Source organism: Asterias amurensis, chromosome 15 (genome assembly GCF_032118995.1).
Source record: "Asterias amurensis chromosome 15, ASM3211899v1".
In the NCBI taxonomy this organism is placed as follows: Eukaryota; Metazoa; Echinodermata; class Asteroidea; order Forcipulatida; family Asteriidae; genus Asterias; species Asterias amurensis.
Window position 1 is genome coordinate 2,879,780 of NC_092662.1, and position 20,075 is coordinate 2,899,854.

At 40.6% G+C, this 20,075-nt stretch overlaps 1 protein-coding gene across 1 annotated transcript in view; it reads right to left on the reverse strand.

Annotated features, from left to right (window-relative positions):
- Positions 1-3,188: 3,188 nt before the first annotated feature.
- The window catches only part of LOC139947919 (kinesin-like protein KIF14), a 33,419-nt gene continuing 16,532 nt past the window's right edge, over positions 3,189-20,075 (reverse strand). The window contains exons 27-28 of the mRNA XM_071945777.1: positions 8,537-8,771; positions 3,189-4,630 (exon numbers count right to left, since the gene is read on the reverse strand). Coding sequence (XP_071801878.1) covers positions 4,323-4,630; positions 8,537-8,771 — 543 coding nt within the window. The 3' untranslated portion in view covers positions 3,189-4,322. The remainder of the gene's footprint in view (positions 4,631-8,536; positions 8,772-20,075) is intronic.

Below are 20,075 nucleotides of genomic sequence, written 5' to 3' on the forward strand. Positions count from 1 at the left end.
ATTTCGCTGCACCGTGGTCGCACCAATCACCGCAAACTCACCCATAAAACAGTCATTCAATTCACACACAGCGCTAGCTGGTGGTGGTGCCTGTCGTATCAGGAAGTGTCATATCATAACCCAATCACAGTTACTAATTAAACGCTGTGTCATCATTAGCTTTAGACCCACGTGAAACTTTATACAAAACATGCAAATTAGCCAATTTAAGAAGCTAGTTTCGCGGCTTTTTATTTTATAGTTGCACCTTGCTCTAAATGCACTAACCATCGCTTAGAAAATGCCTAAATCGAGCACCACTAATCCAACCCAAGCCCGTGGTGCACCCTGTGCACAGGGCACCGAGTGGCACCCATTCTGGGTACCAACAGTGCTGCCGAGTGGGTGTGACAACACCCTCCAGATCCCCCTTTCTTAAAACCACTCCTGTCAGTCAGACACCCATCACGTGGATTAAGGGGGAAATCGGATTGGATTGGATGTAAGCCGTGGCATGTTACTCAGCACAAAGTGTGTGAGAGGACAACAGCAAGTTGAATATAATTTAACTTCATGCAAAGTTGGACTGGAATAATTGAGTTATATGGTGCAGACATCGTCGAAAATGATTATTTACATTCGCGAAAAATGTGTTCTGGACAGTTTCATTTTTAAAGTGAACATTTATACCCTTTTTTTTAACAGCTCAATTGTTTTAATCCAAAGTGTGAGGGGACAGTATGACGAGCATTTTTTTTTTTTTTTTTTTTTTTTTACTTATGCAAAGTGTGACTGAAATAATTGAGTTATATGGTGAAGACAATGTCACATGTGTTTACATTCAGGAACAAATGTGATCGGGCAGTCTCATTTAAAACGTATGTTTGTTTTTTTAACAGCTCAACTGTTTTAATCCATAGTGTAAGATGACAACAAGACTTCATGCAAAGTGTGACTGAAATAATTGAGTTATAATGGTGCAGTCATTGTCACTTGATTGTGTTTACATTCGGGAAACAAATATATTCGGGCAGTAATCTGACAGTTTGGGGGATAAAAACTCACGTTTTTGTATCTGATTCATGTGTCCGAGTGTTCACTAGTCACAGGTTTATTTTATTGGATGTTTCAAATTACAAAGCCGTAAAAACAAACAGGCCGCTAAAGGTGATGACAAACAAAATGAGAAAGGGTTTCACAGGGTTTCACTGAAGGGGATAACCTAGAGGGAACTACTTTCTGTTTATGTCAAAGTGAAGTCGTCCTGCGATTGGGAGTGAGGAACATTATTCAACGAAAAAGTTTTGTCTGAAACTCACAAAATTGTTTCCCAACTCTAATCAGAGATTTGATTGCAAAACAGGTGTTGATAAACAAAAAATACTGGCTACTACCGCGATCACACGTCTATCCACTACATCACCCAGAAGATAAAACAATTAACAATCTCTCAAACAACAGTTCATGTATGTTCCACAGTCGGTATCCAGCGCAGGACAATTTGAAATGAGCCTAGTCACATGAGGCAACTTTTACACTGCATGCACGTTATTTAGTCCTTGCGGGGCGGGGGGGGGGGGGGGGGGAGTAAAACAAAATAATTTTAGTACAAGCACTGCCCTAAATGTGCATACGCTAAAAAAAATTTTTTTTTTGTCCAGGGGGGAAAAATCGGAAACCAAACGAGTAATCTTTCAAACAATGTCTTAAACAATCCCCAAGAAAAATATGTTAACTTTCTCAATTGTATAAATGCCTTTCCTTCTTTGCGATTTTCTTGAAATGGTCTGGCTGTGTATTGCCCTGTGAGACATAACCATTAAGTCTACCCAGTTATAGGACAATTTGAATTGGGCCTTGTCACACGAGGCAATTTTTACAGGCAACTTGGAGGCAACCAACTGCAGTTCAGGCTACAGGAACACTTCTGTAGCGCATGAGTAATCTTTCAAACAATGTCTTAAACAATCCCCAAGAAAAATATGTGAACTTTCTCAATAGTAAATGCCTTTCCCTCTTTGCGACTGTCTGGAACTGGTTTGCCTGTGTTTTGCCTTGTGACACATGGCCCTTAAAGTTAACCAATTATGATAAAAAAGAAACCATGTAGAAGTGCCACCGGCATCACCGCACAGTTTAACATGAGAAATCCCCAGCGGACTCGAACCCAAAATACAAGCTTGTCCCGGATTAAGAAACTCAATCTTAAAATTAGACTTTAATTTCCTATATTTGTGTTTGGAGGTGGCCACAGGGGGGAGTTTGGAGCCAGTTAAGAAAGGGGGTACATCAGTAAAGGGTTGCCCCCATGAGAGTTAAGGGGGTAATCTAGTGCCTGATGGCGAAACAGTGGGATCCTGAGGGAGCCTTAGAGGCCAGACCGACCATGGCTCTTCGTTCAGCACCTTGTGAAGAGATCCAGTCAGCTAAACCACTAACTGGATCATTAGCTAATCCATTGCAAATCAGTCTATAGTAATGTACATTCCAGAGCTAAACAGAAGGACCAGTGAAGCAACTCACTACAGTATCTGCAGAGTTCATACACTTTTTTTCTTCCCTCTTCATTCAATCCATCGACCAGAAGAAAAAGTGTCGGCCAAAACAATTTGAGACTTTCAAAATTAAATTCTCAAAAACATTTTAACAACATAATTACAACTATTATTCATGTGGCTTTCCATGTGGCTTTCCGTTTTAAAACCTTTTTCAAATGAAATATAATTAATGATAAACCTTAATAGGAATAGAGCCTATTGGTTTCCAATAACAAAAACCTGTTCACACTGACAATCTCCAACAAAACAGCCATATCCTTGAGGAAAAAAACCTCTGCTTTTAGTAGCTTCAAGTAAAATTACCCCAATGATTTGGCAATGAGGTAATCTCTCTCTCTCTCAAAAAAAAATGCATTCAAGAGCCAATTTTCATAGGTCAAGTAGAAAATATTGCTTAACAACTTCCTGCTTAGTAGAAACGAGCAGGATACTACTCACAAATGGTACACGCGACAAGCTATTTTGGCTGGCAGCCTTATTCTGGTAAGCATAATTTTGAGACTTTACTCTAAGTTAAGGCTCGGGACAAGAACGAAAGAAAGATGGTGTCAAGGACTACTGCAAACAAGTCAGGCAAGCCAGGGAGGGGGTAAGATTGGGGGGGGGGCTAAGATGGGGGGGGTGAGAGTTGAGATAAGTGGGGGGGGGGGTGTCATCTACCCTTTCCTTGAAGGGCAGATGAAGCTCCGATCCACATTAGATCATAGCATATACAAACAGACATGGGGTGGCAGTTGGTTTCCATTCCCCTGGAATTTCCTGTGCCCATTGTCACAGATCTGCTGAAACAGAACAGAATAATTGCTTAGCAACTTCCTTGGGCCAAGTCTTATAAAGTCCTTCACAATGCCACACAACAAATTTAATCCGATTCAAGGCACTCTGAATGCCATGTAAACTGCTCGCTTGTTTTCCTCATTAAACCGTTGAAGATGTCTTTGATGTTTACCCAATCCTTTGATCCAATGGCGGGACTCTGTGAAGTTTCCATCGGTCTGCGGTATGTGTGTGCCATCCCGAACAGCTGACAACCACGTCGCTAATGATTATTCCCGACCTGTTTTTTAGATTTGTTGTTTGGCGAGGTCCGTCAAGAGAGTGCACTTTAATATTAGTTCTCTCTTTCTTTGACAGTGGCTGTCTGTCGGTGAGCTCTTTGATAGGGGAGGGGGGGGGGGGTGAGGGGGGGTTGAAGATTCTTCACCTTGTAGGTTGGGAGTGTTCTGATGTGTGTCGGTGTGTGTAATGACGTAGGAGCGTGTTCGCCTTTGAGAAAGTGTCATGGCAAGAAATGGTTCACTTGTTCTCGGTAATTACATGTGAAAGGGTTTTCCCTTTTTTATTTATTTATTGTATACAGAAAAGACTGTCTGGGAGAAGTGTCCTACTTTATAATGGGTATGTCTGGGAAAACTGAGATGCTCAATTCAAATGCATCTTCTTCAGTCGTAACCTAACGACCATAATTTGGTTTAATTGAATAAAATCTTGCTTAACAGAAACTGATTACCAGCCAAGATTCCATAAGGTTAACATTGATCAAACTGGTGCCCTTCTCAATATTTTGCTTAGGAAAGAATTTTGCTAGCTTTATGAAATTGGGTCCAGGTAAAGATATTTGTGAAGTGGTTAGAGAATGACAAGCTCAAGTTAAGAAGGCAGCAAAGCTTTGTCGACAACTCCAGTTATTCCTGAAAAAAATTGTTTGCTGCCCCCTTGTTCTCCCTTATTCTAGACCCAGAAGAAAATAACAATGTGAATAAATATCCTACAATCTTAAAACTTTTAATTTATCTGAGTACCCACGCTATCCTCTTCTTCAACGCTCCTCCCAAGACTTTCCTCACTCTTCAGGAACTCTTTGAATCTCGCCAGGGACTGAAGAAGCTGCTGCCCAGCGAGGGACACCAAATGGTTGGGCCGGCAGGCCAGGGTGTTTGACGAAGCTGCCGACTCCACCGATGCATAGGAGCAATCGCTGCAACTCGGGGTTGGCAGGATGCTACAGGAAGATGAGGTCAAGGTCAGGTCGGAGGTCAACTGAAGAAGGGCCTCGAGGTTATGGGAGAGTTGGTCCCAGTCGATTTCATCACCTATTTAAAAAAAAAAAAAAAATGCACATCTTTGATGAGTTTCGTACTCCACATTCTCTCAGCAAGTCAATCCGAGACAACACATACCAAACAGTTTGTTCACAAATCAAGTGGCAATCAAAATGAGCAGGGAGTCAGAACTTAATTAATTTCTGCTAGCAAAACTTTTCTGTGCTTAGCAAAGTATTTTGTGCCCTAAATATTTTGTGTTTATTGTCCGTAAAATGAAAATTGGCTTTGCCGAACATGCTAACAGTAAAATCATTTTTTTTCCTTCTTTTTTTCAGAAACAATTATTGTTGAAGAAAAACAATATTGACACTATGAAACTTAAAACTGTATTTTTTTACACAAGGGCATCCAAAAATTAACTTCAAAAAAATAAACATGATAGAACACGAGAAAAATTTACTGGCTGCTGCCGTTTAAAAATAATACGACCAAAATGTGGTAGAAAAGAGTTTAATATCAATTGGTTCTGCACTACAGACTTCTCAGCCTCCTAAAGCTAGCAGCTCTATGACATTTCTATGGTCCTCTTATGAAGCAATATTCGCGCCTGTGAGAGGTTAAGACGAGTATTAAAGTCACCTGGAAGTAGTATTTTGTCAAAATAAAGCTTTTGCCACTAATATATGTGTTTTGAAGAGGGGAATGTGAATAAACAGTTAACTAAGGTTCTAAAAAATTAGTTCTTATCTTATTTACAAATTTAAGAGTAGGCCCTGACCCGAGAGGACGCTGTTCGTGACGTCAATCGAGGCATGACATTTGAAGAGAAAATGCTGCACAGCGCTGAAAAAGACGTCGGACTGGACCACTAGGCACTATTGTTCTTGTGAGTCTGACCAGCCATGCAGACTGACCCCATCTTTAGTTGTTTTGCTGCATCCAGCAGCAATACACTTGGTCAGCATTGCCGAGAAAACAACTTTTTCGAAACGTACAAACTAAATGACTTGGACTTGCATGTACTTTGCACGTGTGTTTACTCTACGCACCAAGGCAAAGTCTGCCTCGATTGACGTCACAAACTATTTTTTAAACATATAAATCGTGATAAACAATTACTAAAAAAATTGTTTTATTGTTACTAAACATATACTCTCATGTTTGAAAAAATAATTCTATTTCCAGGTGACTTTAAGATCACATTAAAACAGGGCCTGATTTCATAAAGCTGCATGAGCAGGAAATATTGATTACTAATTTTCTGCTTAGCAAAACTTAGCGGGATACCATTTACAAATAGTACACGTTACATGGTGTTTCAACTGACCTTATTCTGGAAAGCATGTTGTGCTTATCTATTAAAGATTATGCTTTAAAGGCAGCTCTAAGCAATTAAGCCCAGCTGGTGCTTACTGAGTACAAGAACAGGTGCTCAACGAAATACCTCTACGCCCTGACCCACATCCCCGCCCCGACCGCGCCCTTTTTTCAATTCAATACCACAGGATGACTTTACATTACTTCGTAATAAACACCCCTTTGTGCCAACTCATGAATCACGTTAAACAAGTCCCCCGTCTAAGAATACGTCTGCGAATATGTCTTAAGATTGTCTAGAAGCTCTCACCCCATCAGAGAGAGGCTCAGACCCAGCTTTCCCCCCAGGGGGGTCTTTTCTTGTCTTTTCTTGTCTTTTCTTGTCTTTCACGAATCACCTCCGATCCTCACAAGCCTAGCCCCGACCCAGTAAGACACGTTTGTTTAACAGTAAGCCCGGGAGATTTCCTGGAGTGGAAATGTGGTGATATACTGGCTTTGATTAACACGTACAATATCACCTCAGAGAGAGAGTGTTACAGAGAGCTGTTCGGAGTCGTTGGCGCTTAGAGTAAGTGACAACACGAGCCATGTGGGGGCAGTATGCAACCCGTTGAGTCATCAATATTCGCACCACATCATTATGTCAATCCGAATAATTTTCATGTCAAATTTCGGGATTATGATTTTTCGGGGATCAGTAACGCCACCACATGTGTGATGACGGTGCTGAAACAAAAATGGTCCGATGGTCCAAGTACGAAGTTCAACATTGGTTAAGACACAAACAGTGCCAGATGATTGCATCATCAGCGGTAACAATGTAGTTATACAACAGGACTTGAGTTTCATTCATGTGGGGCAAGACAATTTACATTTTGCAAAAGCGCACGCATGTCGGACCTTATTTGTCGGACCTTCGTTGAGCTGTGATTGGTCAATAAGCAATGGGGCGGAGCTTAATGGATCGGTCTATGCAAACAGCATTCACAATCATTCCTTTTGCGAAGTTTGAACCCCCTAAAAAAATAGCCAACTCGGGCGAACAAAGTTCTCTGTCTTACCAAGGCATCTGATAACCTTACTCCCAGACCCCTCTCGAATGACACCTCCTTTTAATAGAGAGGGAATTCTCTAATCCCATTTCTGTCCAAGGATTTGATCATTCAATCTGGGGGGATTAGGAAGTAAATCCACAGGCGATTAAGGTTCCTGAACTCAATTTCAAGAATAAAAAGCTTCACAGCAGAAAATAACGCTTAGAAAATGGATTGGGTAAGCAAATTGGGGAGCCCTATCATTATGTACATTGCATCTGTATTTATAAACCCCAAACTGCCAAAGGTGAGCTGAAGAAAGAAGGAAGACAAGACAGAACAAAGACGCTCTAAAGGTGGGTCTTGAGAGCCAGTTTGAAGGCTGGGGCACTGTTGGAGTTCCTGGCTTGGATAGGTAAACTGTTCCATAGTCAGGGCGCAGCAATGGAAAAGGCCCATGACATTCTTGACTGGTAGCCCGTTTGATGCTTAGCACGATTTCTCTGTGCTAAGCAGAGTTGCTTGCTACACAGCTGGAGTAAAGTAACCGGTGACCTTGGCTTAGGGAAACACGTGTTTACATTAATCAGATCCTCAGCAACATGTGTATGTTCTGGGAAACATGTGAGCATTAGGGTGATGTATGGTTTGTTGTGATACGGGCAAACACAAGCGGTGTGCGTCAGAGAGCGCTAAGCCCCAACGGCCAAACAGATATATCAAGGGGGATATCTTGAAGTTTGCCATTGCTTGGTTACCAGATATGCGTCATGACTGCAGCTGGGCCGGTAAAAGTACAATGGCCAACAATGAGTCGCCAACAATAAGGCTGTATTATAGGACAGCCATTTTTGGTTTGCTCATTCAAATCAATGTTCCCAAACTGAGGCTGGAAGGGAAAATAGTCCGGGCCAAATCTCATAAAGCTGTTAAGCAGAACATACTGCTCAAAAAATTCTTTGCTTAGCAGCAAAACATTGTGTGGGGCACCAGGACCAGTTACTATAATGTACACTAAAAGTGACTTTGGCTGGTAACCAGTTTCTGCTAAGCAAGATTTTTCTGTGCTTAGCAAGTTTTATGTGTACAGGCTTTATGAAATTGGGCCCAGGTCCTTTTTTTAATGTGATGATCATCGGCATTAATGATTGTTATTTCACTCGGTGAAGTCTGGGTCCAATTTCATGTCTCTGCTTACCATAGGCATAAGCGAAGAATCGGCAGTTACGGAAGTAGCCGTGCTCACGTCAAGCGACTTTCATGGGTTAGCAGGGAATTGTTGCTTGAGCACGACGTACTCCATGTTACTTGGCGTTATTTAAATTTACCAAAAAAAAATGTCTGTGAATATTTCATTGTTGAAAAATTTCGTCTTGTTTAAATCCATTAAATAAATAAAACCAGCTCTCTAAAACCAGCGCTTTACACACAAACAAAAGCAAATAATTAAAATACACTAGAATAAATAAGTTTTGAGGTTGCGTTTGAAAGCAGAAACTGTTGGAGAGGACCTTAGGGTACGTGGTAATGTGTTCCAGAGACTATCTTTTAGACAAACGACTCATTTAGTTTAATTGCATAACATTTTGACAAGCCTTACCTGACTCCAGCGGACCCATGATTCTATTGATGGCACACACGGCGCTGGTCAAGTCCTCCGTCTGTCTAATCATGCTCCCAGCCCTCCGATAGCTCTGGCCGTAGGCACTGACTGACCGTCTGTCTCGGCCGTCCAGCACGCTGGCCAACTCAAACTGGATATCCTGGCATTTGTGAAGAAGGATCTTCGCCGATGTGGTCGTCGTGAGGCAATGTTGCAGGGCACCGTCTGCAAACTGGAAAGGAGAAGCAAGAGTGCACAATTAAAGTATACCTTTTGGTTTTTGGAGCCGTTTGATTGTTTTAATCCTTTATATTAAAGTAACTGTAGATACACAACAAAACTAACATCTGAGGTTTCATTTTGTCCCTATTTTGAGATATCACCGAAAATCCGGATGTTCACGCAAGATGAATATTACCTAATATGAATGCAATCTAGAAGTTTTACCGCGATCTTATATTCAAACTTTGGAAGATAAAAAGTGATTAATTTTTCAATAACCACGGTACTTCAAAGTGAAATGTTTCTCAAAATGCATTATACTTTTCAAAGCTGCTGTACTTTTTGGTTGCCTTTAATTTTCAGCATCATTACCAATGGACAATTAGATAGGCAAATATTTTAGTTAAAGGCAATGTACACGTTTGGTTATTGTTAAAGACCAGTATTCTCACTTGGTGTATCCCAACTTATGCATAAAATAACAAACCTGTGAAAATTTGGGTTTAATTGGCCAACCTAATGAAAGAAAAGAAACACTTTCAGTCTTCTCAGACTAAAATATTTGAGTAAGATATTACCTCTTTCTTCAAAAAGTAAGTGACTCCAGTGGGAGTCGCTTCTCACAATGTTTAAACTAAATCAACAGCTCCCCTTTGCTCATTACCGGTAACCAAGTAAGTTTTTATACTAATATGTGTTTTGAGTAATCACCAAACCTGTCCAGCCAGTGCCACTAATTTATTAACTCTTTAGAAGCTCATTTGCTCATAAACTCTTTGCTTATTCCTTGCACAATAAAACAACTCCAGTCAAAAAATGCACTCAACTCCAGTCAAACAAATTTGATACAACACTGTTGCGAAGTCAAAAAAACAAAAAAACAGCCATCATAAACAAATTTGTTTTCCTCAACTGCCTCTTAATTTGAGAAATATTTGGGGCTGCAGTTACAGGGTCCGTCAACAGCCGTCATAAATCCATGAGGCATTCTTTGTATGCCCAGCACTGATTAGGGGGTTGGACAGTAACACTGTTAAGTCAGAGTACCGTTATGAGTTATGATCGGCAGCCACTAACTTAATATTGCCAGAGTCGCTGGGGAGTTGAGGGGGGGCTGGGTTATGGAGGGAAATAAATAGGATATGTAGGAAATGTTTTTCCATAATACAAGGTCAATTGTGGTGGGGAGATTTTTTGATGATTAGAGAGGTACGGTTGGGTAATGACAGCAGTCATTTCCAAAAGTGGTGAGGAAATAGGGCACTTTTTTTCATGTGTCCATAGTGATTGTTATTAACACAATTTGGTTTTTTTTCTACATGTACAACTGGTGGAAGTGACTCAAATTCAGTTTAAGTATAAGAAGAATTAGGTTAACAGTTTAGAAGATGTTGTCAGGAAGATTTGCGCAACAGTCGGGAAGATATTTAGCATGATACTCAACATAATAGAAGAAAAGTTTCTGTAATCGAATCGACTTTCAAGGAAACTTTTTGCAGAATCAGGGGGAGTTGACAGCTCCATTTTTAATTACTTGTTCACATTGTTTTTTCAACAATTCTAGGCTAGTAAACATTTTGAGCAACAATCCCTTTCGTCTTTGATATTTGTTTCACCCCAAATTCAAGCCCTGAGCAGTCAGTAAAGAATCAAATAATTTTTTGTTAAAGAAATGTAACCATGATAGTTCATTTCATCATTCAAAAGAAGACACCAAATTCAAGAAACAATTCAAGAAGCAATTCAAGAACCAATTCAAGAAGTAATTCAAGAATTTCCATGAAGGAAATTCAACCGCATGGAAACCACAACAGGTGAAGTTTCTGAATTAAACTAAATCCCTGATCAGAAAGATCTTGGGGGTACAGGACCAAAGGGAGGGGTTGTGGGGAGGGGGGTACTGGACCACCACAGCGAGTTTGAGGAGGGATCCCGATTGGTGTGGTTGATGGGTGACTAAGACCCACATGGTGCATCTTACGAGACACTTCCAAGGAAATTACAGGAGGCACTTTTAGGTTGTTGAGAAACCGTGAATAAGAAAGTAGAAGCACATGAGGATAAGCTACCCTATTGAGTTGTCTTATTCGGTTGAAGATGATGGCAACAACAGATCCATTCTTGTGGAGAACCTGCAAGTAAGAATCTAGTTCTAGGATTTTTTTTTTTTTTATTTTTTTTTTATGCAAGTCGCCAGACACACAAGGCCTGAAGGTCACTTCCAGAGGCCATTGCCACCTACTCCTGGGGCTGAAACAGGGTTACCCCTTTTACAGTCCATACGGATGTAGGCTTGGGTATCTTTTGTTAAATTTTCGTTCTGGGGGTCGATTTCACAAACTTATAAAATTAATCACAAGACAATTTGTCAGTATACTAGAGTGATTTGTATTTAGTGACGACACACTTTACTGAGCAACTACAATTGATAAGCAGTTAAGATCAATCTTAACTCTTGTGAAATCTGCCCTTGATTATTTATTCTTCAATCAATAACTTTATGTCCACATCAACGCAAAAAAAGATAAATTCATAATTCGTGTTACAGTGTGTTCAAGTGGTTAGACTGCAGGCCTTGCAATCGCAAGGTTGTGGGTTCAAATCCGGCCAAGATATAACCACTGATTTCACAATGACTAGAGTGGGTACTGTCATCTAGTTATTGAATCACAATTTCTTGATTTGTGCAATTCATAATCAGACCAATGTTCGTATGAGAGAGATGAGCTTTTGTCAGCTTAGCGTTTACATCCCCTTGTAGAAGCTTTGCCCAGTTCCTTTGTTGGGAAGTTTTGTCTAAACAAGCAAACAAACAACCCAACAAAAAAAACATACATATCAGACTAAACATTCTTTGAAAGTAAATAATCTACATTTTGGGGATTCCCATTCCAATCATAATCTCTTTCAAATCTCACTCCATTGGATTAAGACTCAATCCCTCCTTTAGTCCCTCCCTTAAATTAATCCCTTCCTGATCTCAAGCCCAATAGCCTTGGACGAGGTCACCGTATGACCCTGTTTCACCGTTAGTCTGGTAGGAAAACTCATTAGCTACTGTGATATATGGGTGTGTTTGGGGCTGTGACCAGACAGACCCAATTAAACCCCATAAATAATGGTTTTCACAACAATTGGGGTATATATTACATCTACTGTTGACAAACTCCAGAGAAACAGATTGACACAATCCCAACATCAAAGGGGCAGCTTGACACACTTTTTACAAACACAAATTATTACACAAAGAGAAAAAGAAAACAAATTAGAAACAAGGGAATCATGCGAGCAAATGGTACAAGTAAGAAGACACTTTTAGAGAACCAAATTATCTCATCAAACTTCAGACTCCCATAGATGACGCGCTGTATAAATTTCATGAGTAATTTTGTTTGGTTGGTGACCTCTTTTTTTCTAATTTTTTTACGGTACGTATTGCCAATTTGTTGTGCTTACACCCTTTATGGAATCTGCAGCTTGCAGCTTGTAACGCCTGCAACCGTGTATCTCCTATTGTCCCTCTTTTGTTTATATATTTTTTTGCAACAGCTCCCATTGGTTTTTTACACGTTTTCCAACTGTGGACCTTTCCCGAACCGTGGACCCTATTGTCCTTTTTTGCTATAGATCCCCGGTTTGAATGTGTATACCTCCTCACCCACACACCATGCCAAGTTTAGTAGAGAGACATTGTAAGCTTTCCACAAGTGCCAATTTCATAGAGCTGCTTAAGCAAAGAAATTTGCTAAAGCACCAAAATAGCTCGCTTATTTTACACACGTTACTGGCCAAAATTTTATGCCATACACATTGCTTGTGACTGGTATTTAGCTGTTGTTTACTTACAATGTAGAATAACATTTGAGTGGAGTCTTGGCCGGTGATCTGATTTTACTAAGCAAGGATTTTTTTGCTTTTAAGCAAAATTTTGTCAGCTCTATGAAATTGGGCCCTGGTGTTGTCTATGATCCCTTTTCTTGAATCTTTGCTGTTAGAAATATTGTTGTGGTGTGCAACCACAATGCCAAAACACTCCACAAGTACAGTTTCTACCTACAAAAATCAACCCAGAAATCTTTTACAGAACCTATAAAAAATGTCCATCTGTGCCGATTTAATTTACAAGGTCCGTCTCCTCACTCATGGTTAACTTCACAACCAGTTCTACCCCCAAAGAATCAAGGTCCCGCTGATGAAAACAAGGCAGAAGCCGAGAATCCCCCAAACTCAAAACCTCAAAACTCCGAGCAACCATAACTCATTCCTTCCTCAATCCATGTGTTGCCACTGATCAGCCAAACCCAACCGAGACTCATTAAAACACTGGACCCCCTCGACAAAAAAAAAGTGGAACAAAAAGGGTCAACTTTGCTCCCTACGATCACAGATTAACCATCTTTGAGGGGCAACAAGGGGGTTGTTAAAGTTTTTGGAAGGGGCTATTTTCAGGGGGTGAATGATGTTAGCCAGTGAGTGTCTCCAACAGACTGGACACTAAATCAGAGTTTTTGAGGACAAAACGCCTTATGATGATAAAACAAAGACCTTGGGTACCGAAAACAAATTAATTGGAACAAGTTGTTCCAGATTTCTGAACTTTGTTTGTGGTCTAAGCAGATCAAATCTGAGATCAGATGTTAATTTATAAAAAATTTATCAAAAGTTACAGTACCATTTTTTTTTTTTTAATCTTGAGCCACAAAAACTTATATCTTTTAACTCCATGTCCATAACCACATTACTTCAAAGTGAAATGTTTCTCAAAGTGCTGCGCTAGGCTTCTAACCAAAAGTTTTTTATGGCATTAATTTTAAGAGTGTATGTACCTTCCCTTTAAGGCTACAGCTACGGCTAAGGCTAGGTTGTTGCCATACCTTGAAGTAAAGGAAGTCCTAAGCAATACTCTTTAGCAACGGTCAAAGCCATAGTCGCAAGTCAGCCACAGCCCTTACACTGCTTTAAAATGGCTGAACATTTATACTGCCAAACATTGCCCAGTACACAAACAAATAGTCTTTACTCCACTATGACAAACTTGTTGGTTTTGGAAAAAAAGTCTGTCCTGTCAAACTGGAAATGCTAATTGGTTTCAACAGTGATGTGTTTATGGGGGCTCGGCCAGGCTGTATGATGTTTACACTCACTAACGTAAACTGGAAGGCTTGGAGCTAAATCTGGTTTACCTATACAGACGTTGGCTCACTTAACGCTAATTTGCGAGAATAAAATAGAAAGCAACACTAATATGGTTTCCAGCACATTTGCGGCGGAAGTTTTTTTATCTTCTTTCCAGGCGGGAATGAAGTCAGTTAAAGGACATCATACTTCATTGTGACACTTCAACACTCACCACCAAAAAACACAACAATTAGGGGAAAATGTGATAAAAAAATAATTACGAAATGACCAAATGGGTTTACCAACCTCGAGAAGCCGGGAAAAAAAATGTTTTCGCAAGGTATTAATCTAGCAGGGTTAGTACACTTTTTTGCTTTCGATATAAAAAAACAGAATTTGCAACTTAACTATTCATGTTGCTATCAAAGTGTCTCAGGACGGTCAGAGTTTAAGAAAGTGCACTCTAACATTGCACTTTTATTTGCAAACTAATTCAAACTTGTTTTTCCGTCGAATTAACGATCCAAATTTTCCACGTGTCTTCACGCCAGAAAATATTTTTCATATAGCTGCCAACTTTTGTTTATTTTGTGCCTCAGCTGTTCCAGTCATTCAAAAAAATAAAAAATAAATTTGAAGAAAATAATTTCGCATCTTTCATTTTGCAAATAGTTGCTTTTATTAATTTCATAACCTGTACTTTTATGAAATGTGCACAATTTGCGCTCACGGGAAGAAAACAAGTTGGAGTACATTAGGTCATAAGAAGTCCAGGGAAATTAAAGTTATCACTTCATGGGAAAGTCACTAGACCGTTCTTTATTGGGCCTTAAAGCCATTTTACACTTTCGGTACAGAAAAAAAAAAAAAAATGTTCACAGATTTACAAATAATTTACAGGGTTTACAGAAGGTAATGGTGAAAGACTTCTCTTGAAATATTATTCCATGAAATGCTTTACTTTTTGAGAAAACATTAAAACAATATCAATTCTCGATACCGAGAATTACGGATTTATTTTAAACACATGTCGTGACACGGCGAAACGTGGAGAAACAAGAGTGGGTTTTCCCGTTATTTTCTCCCGACTATTACAAAATAGCAAAAAGACAAACAAAAGAAGGAAAAACGAGTCACAAAATAGTGTTTTGTTCAAAAGTTTAGATGACGTACCATGTTCAACCAACTCTCCCAAGTTGATTGAAAACAAGGTCACAATTCACATGACAAAAGTGGACAAGGAAAACTGAGGCTGGGGGTGGATAGGACCTCAACACTAGCAGTACACTTACAAAAAAAAATCATGAAGAAATAGCACTGTAAGCCTACTTTTATTCATTCACATACCTCACCTTAGTCCATACATTTAGACTGGTATACATTCACTTTTGCACAGGATATCACTACCTTGCATGGTCCCCTGTCTCCTTGATCCATTCACTGACCACAAGCCAGTATCAGCTGGGTGGGGTGAGGGGGGGGGGGGGTTGCAACCTGTCACCAATCGTAATTGATTGTATCCAATGTATACTAGTAATAAACATCCATTTAGACTCAAAAACAAATTTCTCAGCGCGAAGAAATCCACCCTCCCAAGAGATTCTCAAACCGAAGAAAAAATGGAAGAACAAAAAAAAAGGGGAAAAAAGGAAAGACTAAATCTTTATGAAGAGCCAGAAGCCAGATCGTGGTTTAGAAGAAATGTCGACTCTGATCTAGTCAAATCATACTTCTAGGATTCAGCAACCATCTGTTCCAGGTCCACAGCAGATATTCACTTAGAAGGAAATGTAATGAATCCCCCCCCCCCTCTCTGCAGCAAGCGGGGGTCAGCCCGAGATGGATGGAACATCTTAGACATAGAGACAATTCCCAGGATCGGGGGATGATGATGATATTTACGATGGGATTTGCGGAGCTAGGAAGGATTGTTTGATGATCGTCGTGGGGATCATTTTGATGACCTTAGTGGGATTGTTTTTTAGGACGGAGGGGATCTCGATGACAGATTTCTTGTCAGATGGACGGCTAATATGCACAGATTACTTGGTTACAAGAATTGGCTGGATGACATCCTTTCAAAGAAGTCAAGGTCTTGGTGAAAAAAAACTATAAAGAAAAAAACCTCACAATAAATGAGTAAACAAAGAGAATAAACTACTTGTAAAGTGTTGGAGCTCTTCATTTGGAGTCAATTTTGAAGTCAGTTTTGAATGTTGTCAACCTTTTTCCCCAACTGTCACACGAGAAATAACACAAACGAAAAAGCAAAACGATACCACAAGCAAATACCGCAGTGAGAGGCATCCAGCATGACCCAGTCGACAAAAATATTATTCAATAACAATGACAAATAAACCCTTTAAAATTATTTGTTCATGACATTTTTAGACAAGTGGTTATTATTTGAAAACGTAGACAAAGAAACAGTTTTTGTGTCGACAATTCTTCAAACTGCTTCTCCTATTCGTTTTTATCTGTATACTGATGTTTGGAAAACAATTTGTCTACTCAGTACTTTCCAGAGTTTTGTAAAAGATACTTAGATACGTGTACAAATAAACAAATTTATTCATTCACATAGAACGGCTGCTGATTTGCAATCTGAATGCAAGTCATAGTCCTACCTCTCCTCCAAAATAAAAATAAAGTACCGTTTTAGAGACATATTTTGAGATAGAACGAGACAAACTACATGTATTAGACAAATAAGTCTCCAAGTGATTAATGTTCAAACTTCAGAACAGATCAAAATCAGCTGATTGTCGTCTTTAAACTGGAACAACAGAAGTTAAGAACCATGTTGAAACGGGTCACTAACACGATACGGAAACCATCCTTAATCTTTATTTCATTCAAAACACCTGGGACTAGAACCACACCTGTCCAAAACTAGCCCCCCCCCTTCCCATCAAATACTCTCAGCCCATCTTAAATCAAAATCCATGTCAAAACTAAAATGCCGACATCACTCGCGGGGCAAAATTAACTCCAGGAAATATCTATCTGTTCCCGGTAATGTAGCACTGAATGCAATTAGCTCGGTGACATTCAAAAATTATCTCTCAGTTTATATGAAGTCATTTCTCTTGAATGCCCGACACCCCCCCTTCTTCGATCGTGGTGGATTATCTGCAGCTATCAATGGAGGGAAAGACCGGGGGTAGAGCAAGTACAGGAAAAGGAGGAGATTTGCTTTCCAAGCGTCGGGGATCAGGACTTAATTTGTACGTAATAGAATTTGCGATCGAATAACAAAATGTTGTCAGAGGTTTAGCTCTCTTGGGTGTTTGCCCAACGAGGTGACAGACAAGACTGCTGTATCACTGCTTGGATGGGGTAGAGGGTTGCGGCTGCTAGATCACTTAAGGATGGGGGGAGGGGGGGGGTGTTTGAATAAGGAGGTTGAGGGGGCAGGGTGGGGAGGATGAGGGGGCAGGGTGGGGAGAATGAGGGGGCTGGTGGGTAAGGAGGATGGGGGCTGGGTGGGGGTAGTACTGTATCACAGATGAAGGGGGCTGGTTCGGGGTAGTGCTGTATCACTGCAGAGAAACATTGGCTTGGGGTAGAGGGTTTGGGCTGCTAGATCACTTAAAGATGGGGGGGGGCTGGGTAAAAGAGGATGAGGGGGGCAGGGTCAAGGATGAGAAGGGCTGGGCAGCCTGGTAAGGAGAGGGAGGAGCTGGGTGAGGAGAATGAGGGGGGCTGGGTGAGGAGAATGAGGGGGGCCGGGTCAGGAGGATAAGGGGGCTGGGTGAGGAGAATGAGGGGGGCTTGGTGAGGAGAGTAAGGGGGGCTGGGTGAGGAGAATGAGGGGGACTGGGTCAGGAGGGGGAGGGGCTGGATGAGGAGGATGAGGGGGCTGGGTAAGGCGTAGTGCTCACTTTAGGACGAGTGGGGTTTGGTACATGCAACATAAAAGGGGAATTTGTTGCCATTATCAGGGCGATTAAAATGAAAACACTCATAAGACCATGGAAAGATTGGTTTATTTTCAAATTGCCAATCAGGGTTTCACCTCAAAATTCTCAGTGACTATAGCCAACAGGACTAGTAAGTAAGATTTTCACACCTGTCCATAATTCATTAAATAGGGATGCTTTTTGATACTAAACAAGCCAGCCTGACGGTATGGAGTACATTTTGACTGATCCTCAGGAATTTAACTGTCACTTTGGCAGCGGACCGTTGTTTAAAGGAGAACCCTGCTAATGCTTTTTCAGAAAGAGGTTCTTGTATCGCTGAAGGGATTTATGGGAGTGGAGCGGAGAGTGGGGGTTAGGGTTGCTTTGGGTTTACGATCAACTTTCTTGAAGGTTGCTAGAGCTCGACAGGGATTTCCTTCTTAAGAGGTATCTAGCCTGAGATGTTCGTGGATAAGACAGGGAGGGGATTTGAAATAGTAGAACTGTGAAACCATGACAATGAACAAAATGATTTGGCCATTCCTCATGGCAAAATACTGAAACCGTAACGGAAATATCAATTATATGAGTGACTTGGTGTTTTTTGTTCTTCTAAATGTTGTCTGATGTCTGTTTAACGTCCAAAAAGACTTACAGTGTCTTAAAACGACTATATCATGCTTGATAGTAGGGCAGAGAGTACCCCCCCCCCATACTGGGCCAATGCACGCCAATTGCGTGCAAAACAAGTAACTACTAATTTCACAAAAATCATCAAGATATATATGTACATTGAGGCATTTAAAACCAAGAAAAACAGTAAACACCAAATAGAAAACATTCCAAAGACCTTTTTCAATTGAGCGTCCCAGACCTGATACTTCACAAAGGCAACAAACGCGATTGCCTCCGGCATGCCCCCTGGTCATTTGCCTTGGTGCCCTTGAAGTGCTCCAGTAGAAATTTACAAATTCCTCGTAGGGTGCCCTTAACCCTGGAGAAAATATGCCTTGGTGCCCTTGCCCTTTCAAAAACGAAACATACAGGCCTGGCATCCTTTGTCCAAACTTCCAAAATGTTGGGGTTCACAATGCCCCTCAGTTTGGGGGAGAACATTGCTTTAGTTTATAACAAGTTGGTTGCACCAAGATAGAGTTGTCAATTGCCCCCACGGTGACCCCTTCCTTGATGACCCCTGTACGTGACCTTTCAGGTAAAACCATTCAGTGAACGACAAAACCCACTTCAGCATGTACTTTCAAACTTTCTCAAACTTCTTGAGCAGTTTTCTTTTTTCGGTGTCTTGTGTAACGACCAGATTGCATCCCCATCTGGCACGAGAATCAAAACTAATTGCTTATCTGACGATGACCATTTCGAAGCAGGTGGAGGTCTCATTAAAAACTACTCATTTCGGCTCGGCCCTTTTTTCTGTCAGACGTTTAACAAAATCCAAAATGGGTTAACCACGATCTATATACCTGAGGGGGTTGGCTATTCAGCTGAAAAATGACGATGCGGACCCCTAAATAGCAACCAGTCAAAGGAAATGTCACATAGTGTTAAACTCACATTGGCTGGGACACATCCTAAGACTCATTGGACATCAAGAAAACCCAAATCCGCTTTTCAGAGTTCTCACGGGCTCAATTATGCGGCATTTTGGCAGTTGTGGAATGCCACTAATAGTGGAAATAGTTACAATAGTTTGCTCGATCGATGACTGAAATTCCAATGGAAATATGGAAGTTCAATGGAGCGGATGGATGGCCTACTTTCGTCACATGAGGGCGCTTTACTAAAAAACCATTAGCTGTTTGTGTATTGGTACGAAATATTCTAGATTATGAGAGGTTTTGGCTCATAAGAGATGACAAACTTACGACAAAACTACGACTTGTATCACACCCACGTTTACGATACAACTGCAGCCGATTTCACGAAACACAGTCACTAGGATTAATCCTATCTCAAGTTAGGACGAGTAACCCGTCCTAGCTTAGGATGGGTTCAATGCATTGTAAATGCATTGCCAAGGTCCTAACATCTTTGGATACGGAACTGAACTCGTCCTAAGATTAATTCTAAGTTGGGAGAGTTTGGTGATATCATCGGCTGTACACCTGGGAAGTGGCAGCAGAGGGATAACATTTTCAAAGGATGCAATTTTTGCTACACACTGTACTAATCCAAGAGGGCAAAGGTCAATAGCAAGATGAATAGGGGGACAATGTATAAAATGTTCAATTTTAGATGTGGGAGGAAAACCCCAATTAAGAAAAAATTCGGAA